The 24,338-nt window shown below is 48.1% G+C and overlaps 1 protein-coding gene across 3 annotated transcripts in view; it reads right to left on the bottom strand.

Annotated features, from left to right (window-relative positions):
• KSR1 (kinase suppressor of ras 1) overlaps positions 1-1,045 on the bottom strand; it is a 162,348-nt gene extending 161,303 nt beyond the window's left edge. For all 3 annotated transcript variants that reach the window (XM_061142874.1, XM_061142873.1, XM_061142875.1), the window contains exon 1: positions 797-1,045. In XM_061142874.1, coding sequence (XP_060998857.1) covers positions 797-1,030 — 234 coding nt within the window. In that variant the 5' untranslated portion in view covers positions 1,031-1,045. The remainder of the gene's footprint in view (positions 1-796) is intronic.
• Between the last annotated feature and the right edge of the window lie 23,293 nt (positions 1,046-24,338).

The raw sequence follows: 24,338 nt of genomic DNA, 5'->3' as shown, positions 1-24,338 counted from the left end.
GTTGAGAGAGTAGGGACCGCATGTCTTATTTCTTCTTTACACTGGAGGCTGTCTCCACTAGAACCCCTTAAATAGTGTCATCTTCCCATTGAAGGCTTTGGTCCTCAGCATAATCATTCCTAAACCAAAGTTCAATAGGGGGAAGGGCGGGGGTGCGGTGCCGGTAGGTTATCACATTTTGAGCAGTGAAACGCGGTGGCAGTGCGCAAGAGACGCACTCAAGACAAAAATGCAGTTTCAGCAAACACTTTGATAAGCGGCAGACAAGAACCTGGAGGAGAGGAAAGGAAGAGAAAAGACAGCGTCTGGGGCTTGCGGGGAAGGCAGACAACGAAGGGCCTGCGCTCACACTTCACGGGGATCTCCTCCCGCCCCGTCGCCCCAGCCCACAGCGGCTGGGCTCCGTCACCCAGAGAAAAGTCCACCATGTGACTCAGTGGGAGAATGAGTCCCGCGGCCCGGCGAGCTGGAAACGCGGTGGGGGCGGGGGGCGGAGGGCGGCGGAGGGGATGTCCGCGCGCAGCCCACCCCGCCCGCGGGCTCCTCCGCCCTCCCTCGCAGGTCGCACCACGCCCCTCCCCCCAAATCCCGCCCAAGGTGAGGGTCCTCGGGCCGCCGCGCCAGGGAGTGGAAGAGGGAGAGGAAGCCGCAAGAGATGACCGGGCTCAAGGATGCAACTGGGGAAGGAGTGAACTGGAGCCGCGAAGGAGGTGTTGGGGTGCTTCCCGAGGCGCAGACCCCTGCCTTCTCAAACCCGGCGCGGGCCCCCCGATTCTCCGGCGTCGTGGCCGCTTACCTCCAGGGTCCGGATCTCCTGCTGGGTGAGGTCGTTGGACACGGCGCACTTGGTGCGCAGCCCGCGCAGGCTGCCGATGGAGATGTCGATGAGCTTCTGGAGCTGCCCGCACTGCTGCAGCGCTCGGCTGGCCGCGGCCCCGGCGCCCCCATCCGCGCCCGCCGCGTCCCCCCCGCCGCCGCCGCCCTCCTTCTTCTCCCCCATCGCCGCCGCGCGCAGCGCCGCTCTATCCATGCCTCGGCATCGGGGCCGCCCGGTGGCCGAGGCGGCGGAGCCCGGGGGCGCGGGCGCCTCGAAAGGGAATCCTCCAGCCGCGAGGGCTGGACGAAGAGCGCCCCTCGGCGCTGCGGGAGCTGGGACGCGAGGACCGCCCGGCCGCCGAGTCCGCCCGCCCAGCCGCGGCGGCAAAGCGAAAGCCGCGGCGACCCGACGGCTGCGGCTCCGGGAGCCTTTAAGCGGCAGCGGGGGCCGGGTCAGAGCAGCTGGGCATGCTGGGACTTGTAGTCCCCGCCGTGCACCTGCCGCCGCCCGCGCCCTCGGGGTCCCCGCGGGCGCCGGCGCCCGGCGGTCCCGGCCTTCCCTTCCGCCGTGGGCACAGGCCGCGCGGGAGCGCCCCGCCTCGGCTCCCCCGGAGGGTCTGCTGCGCCCCGGCTCCTCCCTCGGCGCCGGGATCCCGGGGAGCCTCGTCTCCCCGCCCACCCCCCGCTTGCTCCCCATCCGTCCTCCTCGCTAGGGGTTTCCCACGACCCCCCGGATGAGGCGAGGTGGAGCCGATGGCCCTTGGACGGGAGAAGGGTTCGCATCCTGCAGTTCCTCGGCTTCAGCCGAACCCTGGAAGACAGGGACAGTGGAAGTTTCAGAATGTCTGTGTGGGTTTAGGGGCCGCCATCTAGTGGGAAGGGGCCTAAAGTACTGGTCTTGGCGGAGATCCGCAGAGCCTAGGACTCCCGATTGTCCAGCGAGAGGAAGGGCTCAGGCTTGGAAAGACGCAGGACATTCTAGATGCTATTTACCCACCAACATAAAGGTCCCATCCCTCCACCACCTCAACCCAGCAGGCCAGTCCAGACACTGGGGGTGACAGTTGATTTGTCGTGCCTTTGGAAGTGCTGGAGAGCCCTGAGCCAGTCTGAGTTCAAATAGGGTCTACCCCTGCCTAGCCACTGGCTTGGTTGGCTCAGTGGACCTGAGTCTGGGCAAATTTCTGGAGACAGTGAAGGACAGGGAAGCCTGGCGTGCTGCAGTCCATGGGATCTGGAAGAGTGGAAAGCAGCTGAGCCACTGAACAACAAGCAACAACTGCCAAACTGTGACTTTAGGCAATTAGCTCACCTTTGAGTGTCTGAGTTTCCCCATCAGTTAAAATGCGGCGATAATAGAGCCTATTTGATAAGGTTCCTGGGACTTCTCAGATGGCTCAGTGGCAAAGAATTCACCTGCCAGTACCAGAAATACCTGTTTAATCCCTGGGTTGGGAAGATCCCCTGAAAGAGGGAATGGCAATCCACTCCAGTATTCTTGCCTGGAAAATCCCATGGACAGGGAGTCTGGCAGGCTACAGTCCAGGGGGTCACAGAGAGTCAGACACGACTGAGCACACATGCACAGTATGGTTCAGATGGTGGTGTTCAGTCCCTCAGTCATGTCTGGCTCTTTGCGACTCTGTGGACTGAAGTACGCCAGGATTCCCTGTCCCTCACCATCTCCCAGAGCCTGCTCAAACTCATGCCCATCGAGTCGGTGATGCCATCCCATCATCTCGTCCTCTGTCATCTCCTTCTCCTCCTCATATGAAGAATGAGTTAATGTGTACACAGAACCTGAATTGGTAATTGCCATGTGTGGGCACTAGATAAATGTTATCAATGGTTACTCTTCAACTTCAGGTCTTCTAACCATGGCCCCACACCTGAGCAGTGGGCACGGGCAAAATACTGCTCCTGGACTGGTCGTTGTCTGTTTATGCCTTTCTGTGCCTTCTAGCTCAATATTCAACACCCGCACCGTAATCCCCCACCCTCCCCTCCCACCTCCTATAAGTTCCTGTGGGCTCTATTATCTGCCTAAACTGAATAGACAAGACTCAGATCAAAGGTCCCACACATCCATACTTTCAACATCTGCCAACCAGAAGAAATCTCTCTCCTAAGCTCCTTGGCTGCAGAAGCTGCTGGTTAAATATCTTGGTATCCTCTTCACAGAACCAAATCCAGAGCATGGCACACAGCAGGGGATCCATAAAGCTGTGCAATCCACTTCAAGAGTTTTTCACACAGGTCCTAGCCCTTGAAAGAGACACTGTGTTTGTGTCTGTGTTTGTGTCTCAAAGAGTTTGTGTTCTCAAACTTGAGAATGGATCAGAATCTCCTAGAGGGCTTGTTAATCCACAGAATGATGAAACCCACTCACTGAGATTCTCATTCAGTAGATCAAGGATGAAGTGGAGGAGTTGCATTCTAACTTGTTCTTGTGTGATGCTAATGCCGCTGGTCTAGGAGCTGAACTTTGAGCATCTTTTTCACAGAGGAAGGTCATGGACCAGGAGAACTATCTCCAGGGAGGATCCATACCCAGGCTACAGTGGTTGATTCAGAACCTCTGTTTGTTCAGCAGCCAGAGCTGCCAGGGTTGAGTGACTGGCTCTTTCTAATTCAATTCACAAAAGATTTCCTGATAAATGCCTACTATGCAATTACATCAAGCTTGTAATTGGGCCTGGGTCAACACATTTTTCCACAGGGCCACTTTACGTGGAAGCCATGTCCTGTGAAGGGCCATTGCCAGCCTGTGGCGTCCACGCCTATGAGGGCAATGGTGGTAGGGCTGGAGACCGGACAAGCCCCAGGTCCCTGGTTACTCTCCCACCAGGCCATGCAGCGGTCCCTCTTCTGTGGACATAGTCTTCCTTCTGGTTTGTAGAGAACACTCAGTAAGCCATGTGTTCCTTCCCAGTTCATCTCAGGCACACTCCAGCCTTCTCAACTGGGTTTACAGATCTGCCTCTTAGTGATACAGAAAGTAAAGATTTAAAAATAATCCCTTCGTTCATCCTTTTAACATTCCATAAGTATTCAGTAAACCAGTCAATCCTAAAGGAAATCAACCCTGAGTATTCACTGGAAGGACTGATGCTGAAGCTGAAGCTCCAGTACTTTGGCCACCTGATGCAAAGAGCCAACTCATTGAAAAAGACTCTGATGCTAGGAAAGGTTGAAGGCAAAAGAAGGATGCAGCAGAGGATGAGATGGTTAGATAGCATCATTGATACAACAGACATGAATCTGAGTAAACTGTGGGAGATAGCGAAAGACAGGTGAATCTAGCATGCTGAAGTCCATGGGGTTGCAAAGAGTCGGATATGACTTAATGGCTAGACAGCAAGTGTCTACTTATGTGGCAGGCCCTGTTTTGGACTCTGGGAAACAGTAGGGAACAAAGCAAAGATCTTTACCCTCTGGGAATTTATATTAAGGTGAGAGAAGACAGAAAATAAATAAGGAGAATGCACAGTGTGTTAGGTGGTAACAGGTGCCTTGCACAGCATAAAGCCTGGAAGGGGACAAGGAGTGTCTTGTTTCAGAGCTGTTTTAGGAACTGGAGCTCTCAGTGTGGTCTCTGAATCGCTGCATGACCTTAGGCAGGTCTCTTAACTTAGAGCCCTGCTCCTGACTTGCAAGTTGGAGATTCTATGTTGTGAGGATGAACTGGGATCATTATGTAAATTATGGTCACAAAGGAAGGGTTCCACGTATTTATGTTTATCCAATAAGTAAATTCACAATAAATTCCTTCTTCACTTTCCAGAGTGTGTCTCCTCTGGTGAGATGAATTCATCTCTCAGATGTTTGTTTTAATCTTTTAACATTTTTTTCAAATTTTTATTTATTTATTTGGCCTCATGGGGTCTTAGTTGCAGCTGCAGGATCTTCACTGGAGCATTCGAACTCTTAATCATGGCATGTGGGATTAGTTCCCTGACCTGGGATCAAACCCAGGACTCCTGCATTGGGAGCATAGAGTCGTAGCCACTGGACCACAAGGGAAGACCCCATCTATCAGGTGTTGATTCTTAGGTTTGGCTTCGGCTCTTGAAACTTTTTATGTGACTCCCTCAATATAAAAACTTCGCCTCTCCACTCCAGTATGCTTGCCTGGGAAATCCCATGGACAGAGGAGCCTAATGGGCTACAGTCCATGGGGTCGCAAGTGTTAGACACAACTTAGTGACTAAACCAGCACCACCGCAGCAGCAGCAGCAGCACTAGATACATAATATACTGTAAATCAACTATACTTCAATTTCTAAAGCTGAGGTATATCCATATACTGAAATCCATATCGTCACTAAGTCATGTCTGACTCTTGCAATCCCATGGATTGTAGCCTGTCAGGCTTTTCTGTCCATGGGATTCTCCAGGCAAGAATACTAGAGTGGGTAGCCGTTTCCTTCTCCAGAGGATCTTTCCAACCCAGGAATCAAACCCGGGTCTCCTGCATTGCAGGCATATTCCTTACCAGCTGAGCTATGAGGGAAGACGTTATAGGGAAATACTACCCTACAATAAAAAAGAACTACTGAGTTATGCAATAACATGACTGAATCTCAAAGACTTTAGACTAAGTGAAAGAAACTAATCTCAAAACATTATATGTTGTATGCTTCCATTTATATGACATTCTCAGAAACTAAAAGTTACAGTGACCATGAACAGATCAGTGGTTTTCCAGACATCTGAAGTGGAAGGAAGATGTGACTACAAGGGGATAGCCCAAAAACATTTTTTGGAATGAAGGAACTGTTCTGTATCATGAAAATATCGGTAGTTACAGGAATCAATACATGTGCTAGAATTCATAAAGCTCTGCACTAAGACTATATTCATAAAATGGTTACATAAAAAAAAAAAAAAAAAAACTTCGCCTCATCTCTCCTCCTACCCCTCTGCCACAGGACGCTCTGTTGGCACCATTCAAGTTTCCCCAGCTTGGACTCCCCTATCTGCATCTCAACACCCCAGCAGCCATGCAAGCACGTTCATGAATAGACCAACAAACAAAAAAAACAAGTCTTTATTCAAGTGGAACAAATGTGAGAATGAAGACCGGTAATTAACAAGTCAACAAGTATATTGCCAAAATAAATTCGCAGAATGATAAGTGCTATGAAGGGGGGAGAAAGCAAACAGTGATAGCAAGTTCCCAGGGGATGAAGTGCTTCATTAGATGAAGTGGTCAAAGTAGTACTATCTGAAGGATCATTGAACCGAGATCTAAATAAAGAAAAGGAACCAGCCAGCTGGAGCTTTGGGAAAGGGGCATTCTAGGCAATGGGAACACCACGTGCAAAGGCCCTGAGGCAGGAACATGCTGGCACACTCCAGGAACAGATGAAGGCCAGTGTGGCCACAGCGTGGTGTGGGAGCAAAACGGGTTAGAGATGACGTGGGAATGCTGGAGAGAGGTCAGATAAAGTAGGACATGGGCAGGAAGTTAGGATTTTTCTCTAAGTCTTTGTTAGTCCTAGCGTGGTCCAAGAGTACTGCATCACCTGGGAGCTTGTTAGCAATGCAGTCTCCCCACCCCAGATCAACTGAATTACAACCTGGATTTTAGCAAGAGCCCCACATGACTTGAGTGGATTTTAAAGTTTTGGAAGCATAGCTCTCTAAGTACATGGAAGGAAAACCACATTCCTTGAGAGGTGTTTTAAGAGCTTCCTCTGGGGGTGGAACTTCCCTGGTGGTCCAGTAGCTAAGACTCCGTACTCCCAGTTCAGAGGGTCTGGGTTTGATCCTTGGTCAGGAAACTGCAGCAACTAAAGATCCCACACACCAAAACTAAGACCCGGTGCAGCCTAATAAATATTTTTCTAAAGAAGACTCCTCTGGGGAGTTCCCTGGTGGCCTAGTGGTTAGGATTCTGGGCTTTCACTGCTGTGGCCTGCATCCAATCCTTGGTCCGGGAACTGAGATCCCAGAAGCCTAAGGCAGGGCCAAATAAAATTAAAATTTCTGTGGCCACCACACGGAGAGTGGATGGTCAAGAGGCAGGCACAGAAGCAGAGATGCTGAGTTTGAGACTGCTGCAACAGTCCAGATGAGGTGTGGGAGCAGGAGTAGGGAGGGAGAGGAGAAGATAGAACACATAGAGGGGATGGAGGACACATTTTGGGGACAGAGTCAACAGGACAAGCTGATGAGTTCAGTGTTGAAGGAGGAAAGAAATGATTCCTTCCATCTTTGCTCCTCCAAAGACACTTCGGGGCAATATGGGAGGGGCCGTAGCGCCCTACCCTGGAGTCAGGTGTGGCCTTACCCTCATTGCCACGCCCACCAGCCTCCGATTCCCACCTCCACCCCCAACTCAGGACTCCGTAGTATTGTCTTAGAACCTAGGACAGTGCAGGAAGAACTTTGGCTTCCTGGATTTCACCTGCAGTTACGTTGTCCAGGAAATTCATGGAGTTGCCCTGGAGAGGTGAACTCTGTAATTACACACTCTCGTGCTCGTTCAACCATGTATTTATTCATTCATTCATTCAGCAAATGTTTACTGAGCCCCCAGTATGTGTTCAGTGCTCTGCCAGACTCTGGGAATAGAGCAATAAACAGTATATCCCTTTATCACTTATCAAAGGACTTTGATTTGAGCTCAAAGTCACCTGTGTTGTCTTCCTGAGGCCCATCCCTTGGGCCTCTGATGACCTCAGAGGGAAGTGTGAATTCCTGAAAGAAGGCCTATGTGGTCCCTTCATTTCCAGGCCCAATATCTCTCTTCACTGACTTTTTTTGAGTCAGTGTCTCGATATAAGGATATAATGAAAATAAAATTATCTTTCCAGCAAAGAGTCACACACGTCTACTCACAAGAAGCCCCATCCCAATATGTATTGTGATACAACTTCAGGAGGTTTGTAGGTTCCTTAAGCATATCCCTGAACTCTGGGGCTGTACGCAGGGCCAGGAACCCAGGCTAACTGCTGCTCCTCACTGCCTTTACGCGAGTCTCGGGCCATATAGTGTCTGGTCACCATGCCTTTGCTCAAGCTGGCATTTCTGCCCACAGCCCTTTCTCTCCAACACCCCACATGCATTTCTTTTTTTCACTGTATTCATGTAGGATCCTCCCTTGTGGCATGCAGGCTTAGTTGCTCTATGGCATGTAGAGTGTTAGTTCTCCGATGAGGGATTGAACCTGTGTGCCCTGCATTGCTAGGTGGATTTGTAACCATTGGACCACCAGAGAAGCCCCATCCCAAAATGCATTTCTATTCATCCTGTAGCTCTAGTTCACATGCCCCTCCACCCCTTTCCCACAATAGAAGCAATCGCTAACTTCCATATTCCATAGAACTTTGCATAGATCACATATCTTTGGTTCCCTCCCTGCCTGTTTCCTTGACTAGATAATGAGTCTTCTTGGATTCAATTAGACTCTGTATGACCTTGGGCAAGTTTTCCACCTCTCTGAGCTTTTATTTCCTCCTCTGCAAAAATGAGGATAAATAGTCTCTCCCTCCAGGATAGCTGAGAGCGGTAGAGGAAATAAAGCTGATTGACCTGGCACACAGCGGTGCTTAATGTGTGTCTGAACGAACAAAGGATGGATTGCATTTTACAGGTGAAGAAACCAGGGCCTCTGTTCACAGACACTGAGCCCTGTGGCCTTGAGTGTTCATTCTCGGAGACGTCACCACCACCACCGCCATATGGTCAGAACCAGCTCTGGGTCAGGTCACAAGAGAGAGTCACGTTGACAAGTGGCCTTCTCAGCCTGAAACAGAAGACACACAAGTTGTCACAGGCTTTTCAGGCCAAATGGCAGGAGAGGACTATTCTGGGAGATGCAAGGAGAAACTAGTCCAAGGAAGGCCTGGAGGTGATGAGGGTACCCTCCTTGCTCCCAGGGACCTTGTCCAAACCATTTATCCTCTTCTGCTTCCAAGTCCTTGCTTGTCTTTCTGAAACCATTGGAGTCCATGTGCTCCCAACTTTGTGGCTTCTTGTACCAAAATCTCCCCATCACGTCAAGTCTTCTGTTGTGACTTTCCTCTCCATTTCTGTTGTTGTTTAGTCACAAAGTAGTATCTGACTCTCTGCGACTTCATGGACTATATAGCCTGCCAGATTCCTCTGTCCGTGGGATTTCCCAGGCAACTATATTGGAATAGATTGTCATTCCCTTCTTCAGGGGATCTTTCTGACCCAGAGATTGAACCCATGTGTCCTGCCTTGGCTGGTGGATTCTTTTCTACTTAGCCACTTAGGGAGCCCTCTCCACCTCTGTGCTACATCAAAACCCCATCCATTTCCACTAACACCCGCTCATGGCCTTCCTTCCCTTCTTACCCCATGCAGATTCCATGCCCCATCATGACTATCACTCCCCAGTGAATCCCTTCCATAAACCACCCTTCTCTCCCCACCATCTGCACCTGGCCGGGCCCCAGCCCTTGTGGAACCCCACCCTCCACCTTCTCTAGGCCTGTGCCCAAGCAGCTGGGTGCTGGGGAAAAGCATGCAGCCTTACTGATGGCTGCTCTTTAAATTCATGACCACAAACCTCAAATTGGCACTCTTCGTGCCTGGCAAGCCTACTAACCTTTCCTAGAAAGTTCATTTTCCTGTTCTCAGAAATGGCTGTTCCATACTTTCCTCTGTCTCCCCAAACTCCCCTGCATCCCTCAGCAGATGTCCTTGGTGCATCCTTCCTTGAGAAACTAAAAGTTATCAGACCAAATCTATCAGTCCTCCTGCTCTGTGCCTCTGCTCCCTGCCTCTCCCCCTGCAACCAGCCCAAGGCACCACCTACTGCTTGGACTCTGGATCCATCCCTTCCAGCAGGTCTGGGGCCTCCACTCCAGGAAGTATCCTGCTTCTCTCAGCATCAGCACCTTCTCCCTTTCTGCCTTATCATTCTCTTTTGCACACACACACATGTTCTAATAACTTCCTGCAGGAAAGAGAGAGAGGGAAGGAAGGAGGGAGGAAAGGAAGAGAGGGAGGGAGGAAGGAAGAAAAAGAGGAAGGAAGGAGGGAGGGAGGGAAAGCACACCACTGCATCAGTTAAGGTTCTAGCAGGGAAACAGAATTCGCACAGAGGATTCAACTGACATCAAAGAAAGGGCTACTTACAAAGTTAAAGGAAGAAACAAGGATATCGGGTGCCCAGAGACAAGCCAAGCTCAGTGGGGATGATATCTCCTAGCTCAGAAAGAGCCGGGAGAAGAAATAGTGTTCTGAGAGTCAAGGAGAAGGGGCAGCCCAGAAGGACCTGCAGGCCTAGAGGACACAGCTCCTGTCCCAAGACCAGATGCAGAAGCAGCAAGAGAGGAGAGTGGGGCAGAACACGGACCTCACTTATCTCCAGCCTTCATTCGACCCTCCTGCCTTTGCCTTCCCTGGGCTGAAGCTGTCTGGTGCAAACTAACAGAAGAGTTCAGGTGATACAGTGCAGAAGGGTCACCCTCCCAGCCCCCAGAGTGGAACATGAGCAGAGAAGGGGTTTTGGAAGGGAGACTGGCCAGCACACCCTCCCTTGACCCCACACTCCCTTTCTGCTTCTGCCCTGTTTCTCTGACAACACTCACAGCAAAACTTCTTGGAGGAGTTATCTTCACCTCTCATGCTTTCTCCAAACCACTAGTCCAGCTCTTGTCTGCACTGTACAACCTGACAACCTTTCCACGGGAATTCTTCTCAAGGTCCCCAGTGGCCTCCGCTTTCCCAAGCCTGAGACACAGCCTCTCAAGCACACTTACCACACACTCCTTTGTTGAAACAATTCTCTTGGCTTCCTGCCCTTGGGCTACTCTTTCTTGATCTTGCTTGGAGGCCACCCTTACCTTCTGCATTAGCTCCACCCAGAGCCCAGTCCCAGGGACCATCACCTTTGTGTCTGCTCTGTGGTTGACCAGATGCATGGGGCCTTCTTTGTCCTTCAGTTCCCAGTTCAGATGCTGCCTCCCCAGAGAGGCTGTCTCTGACCAAACTCAGCAGAGCTACCACTCCCTGCCCCGTCACTGTGTCATGCTGCCCTATTTGCTTCTTTCATCAACTTTATCACTATTTGTCCACCTGGTTGGTTTAGGGATTTGTTTCCTTGTTTATACAGGCGCTAGTTATCCAGAAGCCTTGCCCGTTGCTGTATCCCTAGGACTTCATGCATGGTTGACAGTAGTGAAATAGGAGGGAAGGAGGCAGACCACAACCTTTAAAAGAATGACATAGGACATGACAAACATTGCTTAGAACTTAAGAAATCAACCCTGAATATTCATTGGAAGGACTGATGCTAAAACTCCAGTACTTTGGCCACCTGATGTGAAGAGCCAACTCATTAGAAAAGATCGTGATGCTGGGGAAGATTGAGGGAAGGAGGAGAAGGGGGTGACAGAGAATGAAGTGTTTGGACAGCATCATCAACTCAATGGGTCTGAGTTTGAACAAACTCAGCACAAGATGGTGAAGGACAGGGAAACCTGGCCAGATGCAGTCCATGGGATTGCAAAGAGTCAGATACAACTGAGCAATCGAACAACAACAAATCCAAGATGGTGGATGATTGGACCTTGAGCCTCATTATACGCTCATGGTAATATATTAGCATCTAAATGCCATATCCACCAGTGTCATGACAGTTTTGAGACCAACCATAAAAGGCCAAAAAGTGGCCCAATTCCTGGAAATCTCTGCCACTTCTCAGAAATAGTTGGAATAGTCCTCCCGCTCATTAGCCTGTGAAATTCCCAACCCATAAAAACTAACCACCTTGTATTTTGGGGCCACCTGAGATGGCCCACACTCTGTGGAGTGTGTTTCTCTCTAAATAAATCCACTTCTCACCTATCACTTTGTCTCCCACTGTATTCTTTCTGCGATGAGACATCAATAACCTGAGTTTCATTAAATGCCAAAACCAGATGTGTGATCTCAGTTAAAAGACTGTGGGGTTCGAGTTTCAATCTGAGTTGCATGGTTTCCACAGGCACTAAATGAATAGCTGTTGAATGAATGGGCAGGAACCTGTTTTGCTATTATAAAACTAAATTTCTTGATAGGGACTTAAATATTCTCCTGGGTCTTTTAAAAGAAACCTCCTTTCCTCTTAACTTTATACTCACATGCATTCCCAGGTGGCACTAGTCATAAAGAACCCACCTGCCAATGCAGGATACACAAGAGACTCGGGTTCAGTTCCTGGGTCAGGAAGATCCCCTGGAGAAGGGAAGGGCTACCCACTCCAGTATTCTTCCCTGGGGAATCCCATGGACAGAGGAGCCTGGCGGACTACAGTCCCCAGGGTCGCAAAGAGTGGGACACGACTGAAGTGACTTAGCATGCACGCAAGCATGCCTCTCTACCTCCTCTAACATCACATCTCCAAGTGAAAGTAACCTGAGCAGAGAATCTGGCCATATGGATTTGTAAGTAAATGAGGTCCCGTGTTAACATCAGATAATCCTGTAAAGTGAAGACTCAGGATGAGATCATCTCTCTGCCCTCTTTGGTTCCAGCCTAGGAGGCAGCATAGGGAGTAGTCAAGGGCCATTGCTGTGGAATAAGGCAGATCGTGTTTAAATTCCATTTCTAATCCTCATTCCCAATGTGACCTCGACCAAGCCACTTTATCTCTCTGAGTCTCAATGTTCTCGTGCATAAATTGCCCGGATAAGGCTGTCAAGAGGGATTAAGGGGACAAGACACAGAAAGCCCTCAACCTGTGAGCCTGGCATAGGACACTAATTAGCATCAATCATTTCCAGAATTATGATGGGATTCTTTTAATTCCAGAAGCTTCTCCATGATCACAGTTGCAAAAAGGAGTGATGAACACAGTTAGGGAGTTGAGTTAAAGTTGAGCTGTTTCTGGACGGTTGTTTGGAAGGGAGTGGGAAATGACTAGAAATGTAAATTACTGCACTATCCTGTCCAGGGTCAAAGCACTGAAAAGATGGCAGTGCCCATTCCCACAACCATGAGTCAAAATCAAAACAAAAATCAAGAACGTACCTGGTGGTCCAATGCTTAAGAATCCACTTGCCAATGCAGGGAACACTGGTTCGATCCCTGGTCCGGGAGGATTCCCCTTGCCAAGGAGCAACTAACCTGTGTGCCACAACTACTGAAACCCATGCACTCTAGAGCCTGTGAGCTGCAGCTCCTGACGTCTGAAGCCTAGAGACCTTGTGCCACAAAGAGAGAAGCCAGAGCAGTGAGAAGCCTGCACGTGGCAACAAAGAGGAGCCCCTTGCTCACCACCGCTAGAGAAAGCCCATGCACAGCGGCAAAGACCCAGCACAGCCAAAAATAAAATTAATAATTAAATTTTAAAAATTAAAAATATAGAAACCATAAATCACTAAATCTGAATGTATGCTAAGATGAAAACAGCTTCTTTTGAGATTCTCTGATTGCATAATTCTAGATACATTCACTGAAGAGAAGCTTTTTATTTATCTAGTGCCCCTCTGTGTTCTATACCTCCAGGTCACCCAGAACCCATTGGATGCCGGGTTCAAAAATTCCTCGGATCTGAGTGCCAAGAGATATTTTCCCCACCTGTAATATAATTAATGATAATGCATTGCATTTCTATTGTCCCATCATTCTGAACTCTTCAGAATTCGTTGATGTATACTAATTTGCTTAAACTCCACATCTCCAGAATGTGGTTAGTAGCTCCATGGGTTTAAATCCAGAGACATTATGTGGTTGTCAAGGGTCACCCCTTCATTCCCAGAATAATCAAAAAATAGCTTCAGTCTCTGAACCTATCAAATCACAAGCTAAATGACCTTCAAATTACCCTTTGCCCAGAAACCAACCGCTCACCTTTATTCATGCCATCCAACTTACCACTCTGGACTCAGGTGCTGCCTCCTCCTGGAAGCCCTCCCTCTCCTCCTGACTGGTCCAGTTCACTTCTTTCAAGCTCTTAAAATCCTGAAATCCTCATAACTTGCCCCCAGCATCATAAGACATCCCTGAAACACTTCAGTTCTTCATCTCCCTCCTGCACTGGACTAGGTACCTTCTTTACTCACAGCCCAGTGCTCCCAAAGGTGTGGGGGTCATTTTTAATTAAATGAGCCAATTTAATTAATAAATGGATCTTTCTCAAGATGGATTTAATATCCTGGGAGGACTTGTTTTACAGGAAATAGAGGCAACTCTGACCTAGTCCCAGGCAGATGGCAAAGACTTTAAAATGTTCTCTTGTGCCACCTCCACCCCATAAACACAACCCTCACCCTGATAACTGTGGGCCTCCGAATGCCACCATTTGAGAAGAATTTATTGTCTATTTTTTTTAACTGATCTTATTCCCCTGTTAAGTCGCTCAGTCGTGTCTGACTCTTTGCAACCCCATGGACTGTACACCACCAGGCTCCTCTATCCATGGAATTCTCTAAGCAAGAATACTGGAGTGAGTTGCCATTTCCTTCTCCAGGGGAACCTCCCAATCCAAGGATTGAACCCAGGTCTTCTTCATTACAGGGGAATTCTTTACCATCTGAGCCACTAGGGAAGGCCCTAGTTGGGACTAAAGTGAGGCCCCTGCATGGTTAAGTGCCTAAGAGGGGAAGGGCTACTGAAAGATACTAGTTCCTACACTTATGACAGACCTACAACTAGTAAGCATTTTATGAAGGCTGAAATACAGCAAACTGGCCTCTCTACCCTTTGTCCCCAGGCCTCTGAGAGGGCTTCAGGGCTTAGAAGCATAAAATGAGGTCACATTTCTCTTGAATAGCACAATTACAAGGATTTGAGATACTCACCCTCCTTAATCACAGGCTTCAGCGAGGCCCTGTCCCTGAGGGTGGCCAGGCCTCTCTGGGGGCCAAGCCTGTTGCACAAGCCTGCGAGCTCAGGGATGGGCCTCAGCCAGTCTCCAGTGCTGGGTGCCTGGCCGAGGAGGGCTCCAACCATCCCCAGGATGCTCTCATTACACAGCTAAGACCAGAAAGCAGGTTTAGCCTTTCTTTAGATGGGCCAGAGAAAACCTGCTTATCTTTAGCTAACATGTCCTTACATTGTCTTGAGCACTTTCACTGCATCCCCCGGGAGCCTCACCCACACTGGGAGGGAAGGGCAATTAACCACTAATGCCTAGTTACACAAGGAAACCAAAACTGAGGACAGTGACTACAACTCCCTGGCTGCTCCTTCTGGGTCTCTTTACTGGGCTTCCCTCAGGGTCCAGTCACCATCTGCAGAGGCCTGGGCCAGGCCTTGGTCCTCTGTTCCTCTCTGGGATCACCTAGCCGTCTCACCCAGGAGCTGACCTTGCCCCAATCTCCAGGTTCCTCTCTGAGTATCCCTGTGGATTCTTTTTTTTCTTTCTTCCTCTCTTCCTTTCTTCCTTTTTCTGCCACACTGCTGCAGTATTTGGGCTTTTAGTTCCCCGACCAATGATCGAACCAGCAGCCACAGCAATTGGAAGCAGAGTCCTAACCATGGGCCACCAAGGAAGTCCCTCCCTGTGATTTCTGACAAATTCACACTCACTGTGTATAAAAAGATCTCCCCATCTCCCTACCTTCAGCTTGCTGTTCCCACAGTCTTCCCCATCTCAGACGATGGCAACATCATTCTGCTACTTGCTGGGCCAAAAACGTTGGAATCGTTCTTTTTTTTTTTTTTTTTTTGCTCTCTTCACTTCACAACATATGGTATCTTAGTTCCCCAACCAGGGATTGAACCTGGGTCCCCACAGTGAAAGTGCTGAGTCCTAACCACTGGACTTTAGGGATGCCCCCAAAACATTGAAATAATTGATTCTTCTCTTTCTTCCCCCCCACATCCAATGCAATCCTGCCAACTACACTTAAAAGACATGGGTATATATATGTGTGTGTGTGTGTGTATCCCCTGCTAGATGGTCAGTTCTGTGAAGTTGAGTCTGTGATCATTTTGTTCACCACCAGACCCCCAGCATGTAACCCACAGCCTGGCACGGGACTCATGCTAATGGAATACTAGTTGAAAGAGAAAGAAAGGAAGGAAGGAAGGAGGGAGGAAGGAAGAGAAAGTTCCAACCCTGAGCATTCTTAGTAATAGGGAGATGATTGAACATGTACCTTAACTAATTGAATCAGGCACATAAATAGAGGCCCATATGCCAAGGTTCTGTTTGTTCTGTGACAGCGTAAAACCAGCACATTTTTCAAGGTGGAAGCACAAACACAAAACCACAGAGTCCTAACCATGGCAAGACCTTCTGCTCCATAATCAGAGTGAGACCCTCTGTGAATTCGATCCAGGCGGGAGGAGCGGGCAGGCCCCCAAGTACAAATGAACCTGGTCTGAGTTCAGGAGTTGGGATCCAGCGGTCAAGCTGGAGGTCAGGAACCAACAGCAAGGAGATTAAAGGTAGATTAATCACCTCGGCTACAAGTTAGTAGTTAACTTGTTTAAACTCCACAGTAAGTCTGTGAAGGGAGGAAATGTTATCCCTATTTAGAGATGAGAAAATTGAGGAATTTGCTTAGTGTCACACAGTTTCAAACCCACAGTTCTGGGTATGGTTTTTTTTGTTTGTTTGTTTGTCTTTGTTTCCTTTTATTTTGGCTGATGCTACACAGCTACAGGATCTCAGTTCTCTGACCAGAGATTGAACCCAGGCCCTGACAGTGAAAGCGTTGAGTTCTAACCACTGAAACACCAGAGAATTCTCACAACTACAGTTTGTACCCAGATCCACCTGACCCCAACAACCTCACTCCTGTAGCTTCTCTGAACAAGAGGCGTAGGCACCACCTGCAGCTGGGGGAACAGACCTGAGGCTTTGGAAGTCAGAGCATCCTTGGGCATCATCTGCCAAGTTTGTCTGTCCAAAAGCCTTCCTCTGGCAACACCACTCTTTCCTCTTTCCAGGGGGAAATTCATTCTGGGAGGTTCTGGGAAGCTGACCCTGCCCCTCTCTCACCCCAATTCCCAAAGGAAGACGCTTACTCCGTTAGAATACCCATCCCCACCTGCATAACTAATGCTGTCGAATCCGGCCTGTGATCTGGCAGGACCAATCTGAGGCCTTCCCTGGAGTTTTGTGCTGAATCTGCTGGGGAAGGTGGTCTTCCCCACAGAGGTTCTAAGTGTATAGGAAACAGAGGTGAAGCTGCCACGGGACGTCTTTCTTGCTATGTGAACTGGGGACTCAAAGGGGGCAGCAGATAAGACAGTGGGTGCCCTAAAGCCTTGTTTGAGCCTCACCTGCCCTGCCCTTGGGCTACCCAGATACACAAATTAATCAATTCTCCTTTTGACTTAAGCAGGAGAAAAGTAGGCACACGGGAAGAGAGAAGATGAGAGGGTAGACCAGGAACTCAGCAAAGCCTGGACCGATACAAGCAGGATGGAAGGGGGTGGCGGGCGGAGGAAGGGAGGGGAAACAGAGTCTCAACTCGATTTGCTGCCATCCCGACACCCACCCAGCAGCCTGCCGTGTGACTTTGTACCCGGGGTGTGCTTCTCTGATCTCAGGCCTGCCATCTGTGGAGGGATGTACTCATTTGCTAAACCACAGCAGAGACTGCCTGTTCCTGGGAAACTGCAGAGAAATGGGACATTTTCCAGTGAAATAAATAAAAAGAAATTGTTCCCGGTCTGGAGAGGGAGGAGGGACCACACATTTTCCGAGTCCCTCGTGAGCGTCAGATACAGCCACTAGGTGCCTTATCTGCTTAACAGTAAGCTACTAAACCGAAGGTGGGGACATCGTGCCTGATACTCAGCGGGTATCACTCACTCCAAAGGGAAATACTTTTGGAATGAATGTAACACTTATCCCAGTTGATCCTCACAAGAGTCCAAGGAGAAGAGCATTAGGGACAAAGAAACTGGGAAATTCTCTGGTGGTTAGGACTCTGGGCTTCCACTTTAGGGGCCTGGGTTCAATCTCTGGTTGGGGAACTAAGGCAGAGGAAACTGACCTTCCATCAGGGTCGAAAACTCCCTCAAAGTCACAGAGTCGCTGTGACCAAAGCAGAATTCAGTGCTTACTTTTCAGGCCTGAGAACTTGCCTTCTTGCCATTACCCTAGACCAAGAGAAAATATCACCTCTATAGCACATACCATGTGGGGCCTCCAGGAACTAGAACAGAGCAGTTGGAAAGAGCAGTTGAATTATATGACTTCCATAAATTGGATTGAAAGCATTAGATGATGAAGGCTGTGTAGCTGCTGAAATGGAGGAGAAAGCCACACGGGGTGGGGGATGGGGGCACAGTGGCACCCAATCAGGGCCAAGGAGGACTCTGGGAGGAGGTGGAGAGGAGCCAGTGTTGAAACACAAAGTGATAACCGAAAGAGGCTTGGAATGAAGGCTTTATCTGAAACTACTGGCCTTGAGGATGGGATTCTTCTTGCTTGGGAAATGAGAGAAAAGCCAAAAGATGGCTATGGTCAGGAGTGCCCGAGACTGCCAGAGGAGTAGGGCCTCTGCCTGGGGGATGGGAAACAAAGCAAAAGGGACTCAGGGTAGACTAGAGGGAGCCTCCTGCAGGACAAGAGGGAGGGAGCCCTGGGCTGGGTGAATGAGAAAACTTAGAGATGGGAGGGGCTCCTGGTTCAATGTACGAGCTGGGGTCAGCCAGCCTGGGTTGGAATCACAGCTCAGCCTGTCACTAACTGTGTGACCCTGTGTTACATCCTTCTGAGCCTCCATTGGCATCTAAGAATCAGTTGTTGTTTAGTTGCTAAATCGTGTCTGACTGCAGCCCGCCAAGCTCCTCTGTCCTTCACTGTCTGCTGGAGTTTGCTCAGATTCATGGCCTTTGAAGCTGTCTAACCATCTCATCACCTACCACCCTTTTTTTCCTTTTGCCTTCAGTATCTTTCCCAGCATCAGGGTCTTTTCCACTGAGTCGGCTCTTCTCATTGGGTGGCCAAAGTGCTGGAGCTTCAGCTTCAGCAACAGTCCTTCCAATGAATATTCAGGGTTGATTTCCTTTAAGATTGACTGGTTTGATCTCCTTGCAATCAAGGGACTCTTGAGCCTTCTCCAGCACCACAATTCAAAAGCATTAATTCTTCAGCGCTCAGCTTTCTTTATGGTCCAACTCTCATATCCATACATGACTACCAGAAAAACCATAGCTTTGATTATACAGACCTTTGTCAGCAAAGTGATGTATCTGTTTTTTTAACACACTGTCTAAACTTGTCATAGCTTTCTTTCCAAGGAGCAAGCATCTTTTAATTTCATGACTACAGTCACCATCCGCAGTGATTTTGGAGCCCAAGAAAACAAAATCTGTCACTGCTTCCACTTTTTCCCCTTCTATTTGCCATGAATCAGTACAATCCTTTATTTTTTAAAAGAATTCTTTTGATGTGGACCATTTTATTAATTTGTTACAATATTACTTCTGTTTTATGTTTTTGCTTTTTGGTGAGTGACTTGTGGGATCTTAGTTTCCTGGCCAGGGATAGAACCCACAACCCTGCAATGAAAAGTGAAGTCTTGTCCACTGGATCACCAGAGAAGTCCCTCAGTACAACCCTTTACCAAGCCTGGCACAGAACTAGGTGTATCAGGAAAACAACAAATAGAACTTAAATCTTACACCTTGGAGTTTGGGGTTGGGGTGGAGGGAGGGGTGGTCTTGCCTACTCCTCTGCCTTTCCCCCCAAGGGGGCTGGGCTCAAGGATGACTTTCCAAGAGCAAAGATCCCTAGAGGGAAAAGGAGGGGAGGGGGGCCCAAAGTCCAGTGCCTTGTGTAAAACCCTTATCTGAGACTTCTGAAACTTTTTCTTGGGAGAAAGAAATATAAACTTCAGAACTTCCTTATTCTCTGTGCTGGGGGAAATAAATGTCTTAAATTAACCTTTGGGGCTCAAGCCCTTCTTTAGAAAGAAACACTTCTATGGACCTCGGCTGACCAGGGGTTAGACCACATGTTGTTCTGGAGTGAGTATGCACAGATGAGGACTTCCCTAAATGTTTGTTGTTTCGGCTGCCCAACCCATGGTCTTTTTGTTAGAGCAACCCAAATGGGCTAAGACATGGCATTGTGGGAAGAGCTTGTTGACTCTTCAGTATCATCTCAAGAGGGTTGGTTGAGTCAGTGAAAACCAAAGGAATGTCCAAAAAATTTTTTAATGTTTTATTTATGTATGTATCTGCTGCCTCGGGTCTTAGTTGCAGCACACATGCAGAATCTTCATTTCTACAGTCAGGATCTTTGTTGTGGCCTGTGGGATGTTTAGTTGAGGTATGCAGGATCTAGTTCCCTGATGGGGGATCAAATCCAGACCACCTGCTTTGGGAGTGCAGAGTCTTAGCTACTGGACCACCAGGAAAGTCCTCAAAATTGTTTTATATTAGATTTTAATTGGTACAAACAAATCCTTACCTTGGACTTGAAAGTCTCTTTGTGCCATTAGAAACTGGGGTTATTTGGGAGGAAATGTCAATGTGGAATACCCCATATGCATTTTTTTTTTCTTTTTTTTTTTGCTTGCTTACAAGTTCCTCAGGAGGGAAGACTGTAGTCATGCAGTGGTCTGATGTAGAAGCAGATGGTTGGGAAGGGCTGGAGCACAGTGGGGATGAGCTGCAGTGGAAGGGACAGTGGGAAAAGAGAATCTTTACTCCCTCATTTATGAGCTGAGAAATCTTGAGAAGCTTACTTCACCTCGGGCTTCCCTGGTGTCTCAGACAGCGAAGAATCTGCCTGCAACACAGGAGACCAGGGTTTAATCTCTGGGTCAGGAAGGCCCCCTAGGGAAGGGAATGGCAACCCCCTCCAATATTCTTGCTTGGAGAATCCCAGGAACAGAGAAGCCTGGAGGGCCATAGTCCAAGAGGTCGCAAAGAGTCGGAGAGAACTGAGTGGACTAAGCCCAAACACACATACTTAACCTCTTGGATCGTCAACTTCCTCATCTGTGAGGAATAAGTATCTTTCTCCTAAGGTGGTGGGGCAAACAGGACGAATGAATGAATGAGATACCATACACAAGCCCCTAGGATGGAGATAACTGTTGCACAGTCAATGCTCAACTAGTGTTGGTTCCTCCCACCCACCTTGCCTCTAGATCCCAGGTTGCAATGCTGCAGAGGAGGGTCCAGGCTTGTAGGGGGAGGGGTTGGCCCACGAACCCACTCACCTGCATTGCACCTCTGAGGTTTCATATTCTCAGGCTCCACAAATCACAGGAGAGAGACAGAGACAGGCTGGGCAGTCCACATCCCTGCTCAGGGCCCCAAAGAACCAGCCATCTTCCAGCCCAGCCTGGCTCAGCTCTGGGGTACTTTCCCAGCCTCTGCTCCTGTGTTTCCTCTCATCCAGCTCCCAGCTTGGCTTCCCCTTCACCTCTGTCCTCTTTGGCTCAGGCCATGGGAAGGCAAACACAACTTGGACAATGAGGGAGGCTAAAGGCTGGACAAAATTACAGATGGGCAGTTGGAATTTTTTCTGATGTTTCTGTTCTCTGTCTAGGGATTTGTCTCTTTTATCATCATCGTTTTATCTTCTAAGCAGGGCTTTACAGGAAGCTGGATAATCAACTCTGGGAGACAGGGTATATGACAAGCACAACTTACCCAGGACAACTAATGTCTGAGATTCCAACAAATAGTCTCATGTTCCACAAATTAATTAATATCCATAGGGGAAAAAACTTTCCCCCTACCTCATATCACATACAAAAATTAATTCAAGATAGATCACAGATGTACATGTAAAAGATAAAACTATAAAGCTTCTAGAAGAAAACATAGGAGAATATCTTCTTGACCTTGGGATAGGCAAAGATTTTTTTAGACAGGACACTAAAGCATTAACTGTTTTCAAAAATTGATCAGTTTGTCATGATCAAAATTTAAAGTACCCAAAGACACACTTGGGGAAGTAAAAAGGTACACCACAGATAGGGAGAAAACATTCACAAGAGATAAAAGGCTGACAAAGGGATCATATTTAGAACATATAAAGAACTCTTACTAAATCAACTTTAAAAAAAATAAACACAAGGGTTAAACAGATATTTCTCAAAAGAAAGCATATGAATGTTCAGTAATCAAATGAAGTGAGCTGCCATTTTTTATTACCAGGTAAATGCAAGCTAAAACCACAATGAGGACTTCCCTGGTGGTCCAATGGTTAAGATTCCACACTTTCAATGCAGGGGGGCACGAATTCAATCCCTAGTCGGGGAACTAAGACCCCACAGCTTCATGGCATGGCCAAGGGGAGAAAAAAACACAATGAGTCACCACTTCATATTCTTGACTCAAAGTAAAAAGTCTAACAATTCCAGGTATCAGGAAATGGACTACTACTCAGCCATACAAAGGAATGATGTACAGATACACGTGGCAACATGGATGAATCTCCCAAACGTTTTATACTGAGTAAAAGAAGCCTCATGCAAGAGTACAAGGGCTTCCCAGGCGACTCAGTGGTAAAGAATCTGCCTGCCAATAAAGGAGATGCAGGTTAGATCCCTAGATCGGGAAGATCCCTGTAGGACGAAATGGCAAACCTCTTCAGTATTCTTGCCTGGGAAATCCCATGGACAGGAGAGCCTGGCAGGCTATAGTCCATGGGGTCTCAAAGAGTAGGACACAATTTCGGACTGAAGACACACACATTCAAGGGTACACTTTGTATGAATCCACTCCATTTACAAGAAGTTCAAGAACAGGAAAAATTCATCTCTTAGTGATAGAAATCAGAACAGTGTTTGCCTCCAGGGAGCTGAGTACTGATGGCAAAAGAGCACCAGGCAACTTTCTGGGGTGCTGGAAATGCTCTTACTTTTTTTTTTTTTTTTTAATGTTCTTACTTTGATTTGCGTGATGGTTGCATTGGATGGTACTTTAAAAATCTGCCGTTTTTTCACCACATGAAAAATATACCTCTATAAAAATATACAGAAGTTTAAAAAGTTGTAAAGCCTCCCTACACAGATAAATGGACAAATACATTTGTTATGCACAGTGTTTACTTATTTGCAGTACAGGTGACCCTTGAACAATGCTGGTTCGAACTGTGCAGGTCCACTTGTGTACAGATTTTTTTCTCAACAAATAGAGTACTCATATTTTCATTTTGGGCTTTCCCAGTGACTCAGTCATAAAGAATCTGCCTGCAATGCAGGAGACATGGGTTCAATCCCTGGGTCCATGGGTTCAATCCCTGGAGGAGGGCATGGCAACCCACTCCAGTATTCTTGCCTGGAGAACCCCATGGACAGAGGAGCCTGGCAGGTTACAGTCCATGGGGCTGCAAAGAGTCAGACATGACTAAAGCAACTTAGCATGCACCCATTTTCATTTTACAGGTCTTTAAGTTAACTAAGTATAGGGAAAAGTTTGCATTTGATTAGAGATCACAATATGTGGAATCAAAAGAACTAGGGTTTGAGACCTGAAAATATCCAAACTGTTTCAATTCCTTGCCTTTGGGTGAGTCATTTATCAAGTCCTCCCCACTCCACCATTTTTTGAGGCAAAGATAGCAGAACATGGATTTTCAAGTGCATGGGGCAGGGGGAGGGGGTGTTGACACCCCCTCACTCCCAAGTGGCTCAAGGGTCAACTGTACATTTTCATATGCATGGTCCTAGTATTCAAAGTCCTGACTGGGGTCTCTATTTTCTCCCCAGTGTTCCCCTCTATCATCCTCCCCCAGATCCCTCTGCTCCAGCCCCACCAACACTAGTTCCTTAAAGAAGCCAGACATGTACCCACCCCAGGCCTTTTGCACTTGCTGTTCTCTCTGTCTGGAATCCTCTCCTCCCAGAGTCGGCCTTGCTCCTTCACTTCCTCAGTTCTCTAATCAAATATCCCCCATCAGTGAACAACACACACATCCTCCCTTCTCTCTTTCCCCTTTGCTTCGTTTTTCTTCACTACCCCTACCACTCCCTGACATTTTGCACTTTTATTTGCTTATTGTCTATCTCCTTTGCTAGAATGTCAGCTCCAAGAGGCAGAGGCTTTGTTCTGCTCACTGCTATATCCCCAGGACTTGGAATAAAGTGCTCACTACACATCTGTTAGGTATTTGGTCTCAGCCAGTACTTCCAGCCATCCTGAGAGATTTCTTTAAAGATTGTAACATTTAAAAAGGATAATAATTGTAAGCAGAAGGCCTGACACACAGTATAGTCAATACATGTGAGTTCTTTTAGCTCCCAAATTCTTCTCTAGGGTGTATAGGCAAGGTTTCATCATCTTCCCCCTTTTTTAAGTTAGGAAAATAAAGTTCTGAATGGTGTAGTGACTTCCCAAGGTCACCCTACATATGGCAGTTCTCAATTTGGAGTCTAGCTCTTATAATGCAGACAGCAACTATCAGTTAAATGGCCAGACTACACAATGGAAGGCAGAGATGTTAGCACAGGAACTCATTTGCTGATTGCTCATGGGTACTAGGGGCCTTCCCCGGTGGCTCAGTGGTAAAGAATCTGCCTGCTAATGCAGGAGATGTGGGAGACGTAGGTTCAATCCCTGAATCAGGAAGATCCCCTGGAGGAGGAAATAGCAACCCACCCCAGTATTCTTGCCTGGAAAATCCCATGGAC

The sequence above is a fragment of the Dama dama genome, chromosome 5 (assembly GCF_033118175.1).
Source record: "Dama dama isolate Ldn47 chromosome 5, ASM3311817v1, whole genome shotgun sequence".
In the NCBI taxonomy this organism is placed as follows: Eukaryota; Metazoa; Chordata; class Mammalia; order Artiodactyla; family Cervidae; genus Dama; species Dama dama.
The sequence above is the reverse complement of the archived record's forward strand: the minus strand, read 5'-3'. Positions and strand labels throughout refer to the sequence as shown.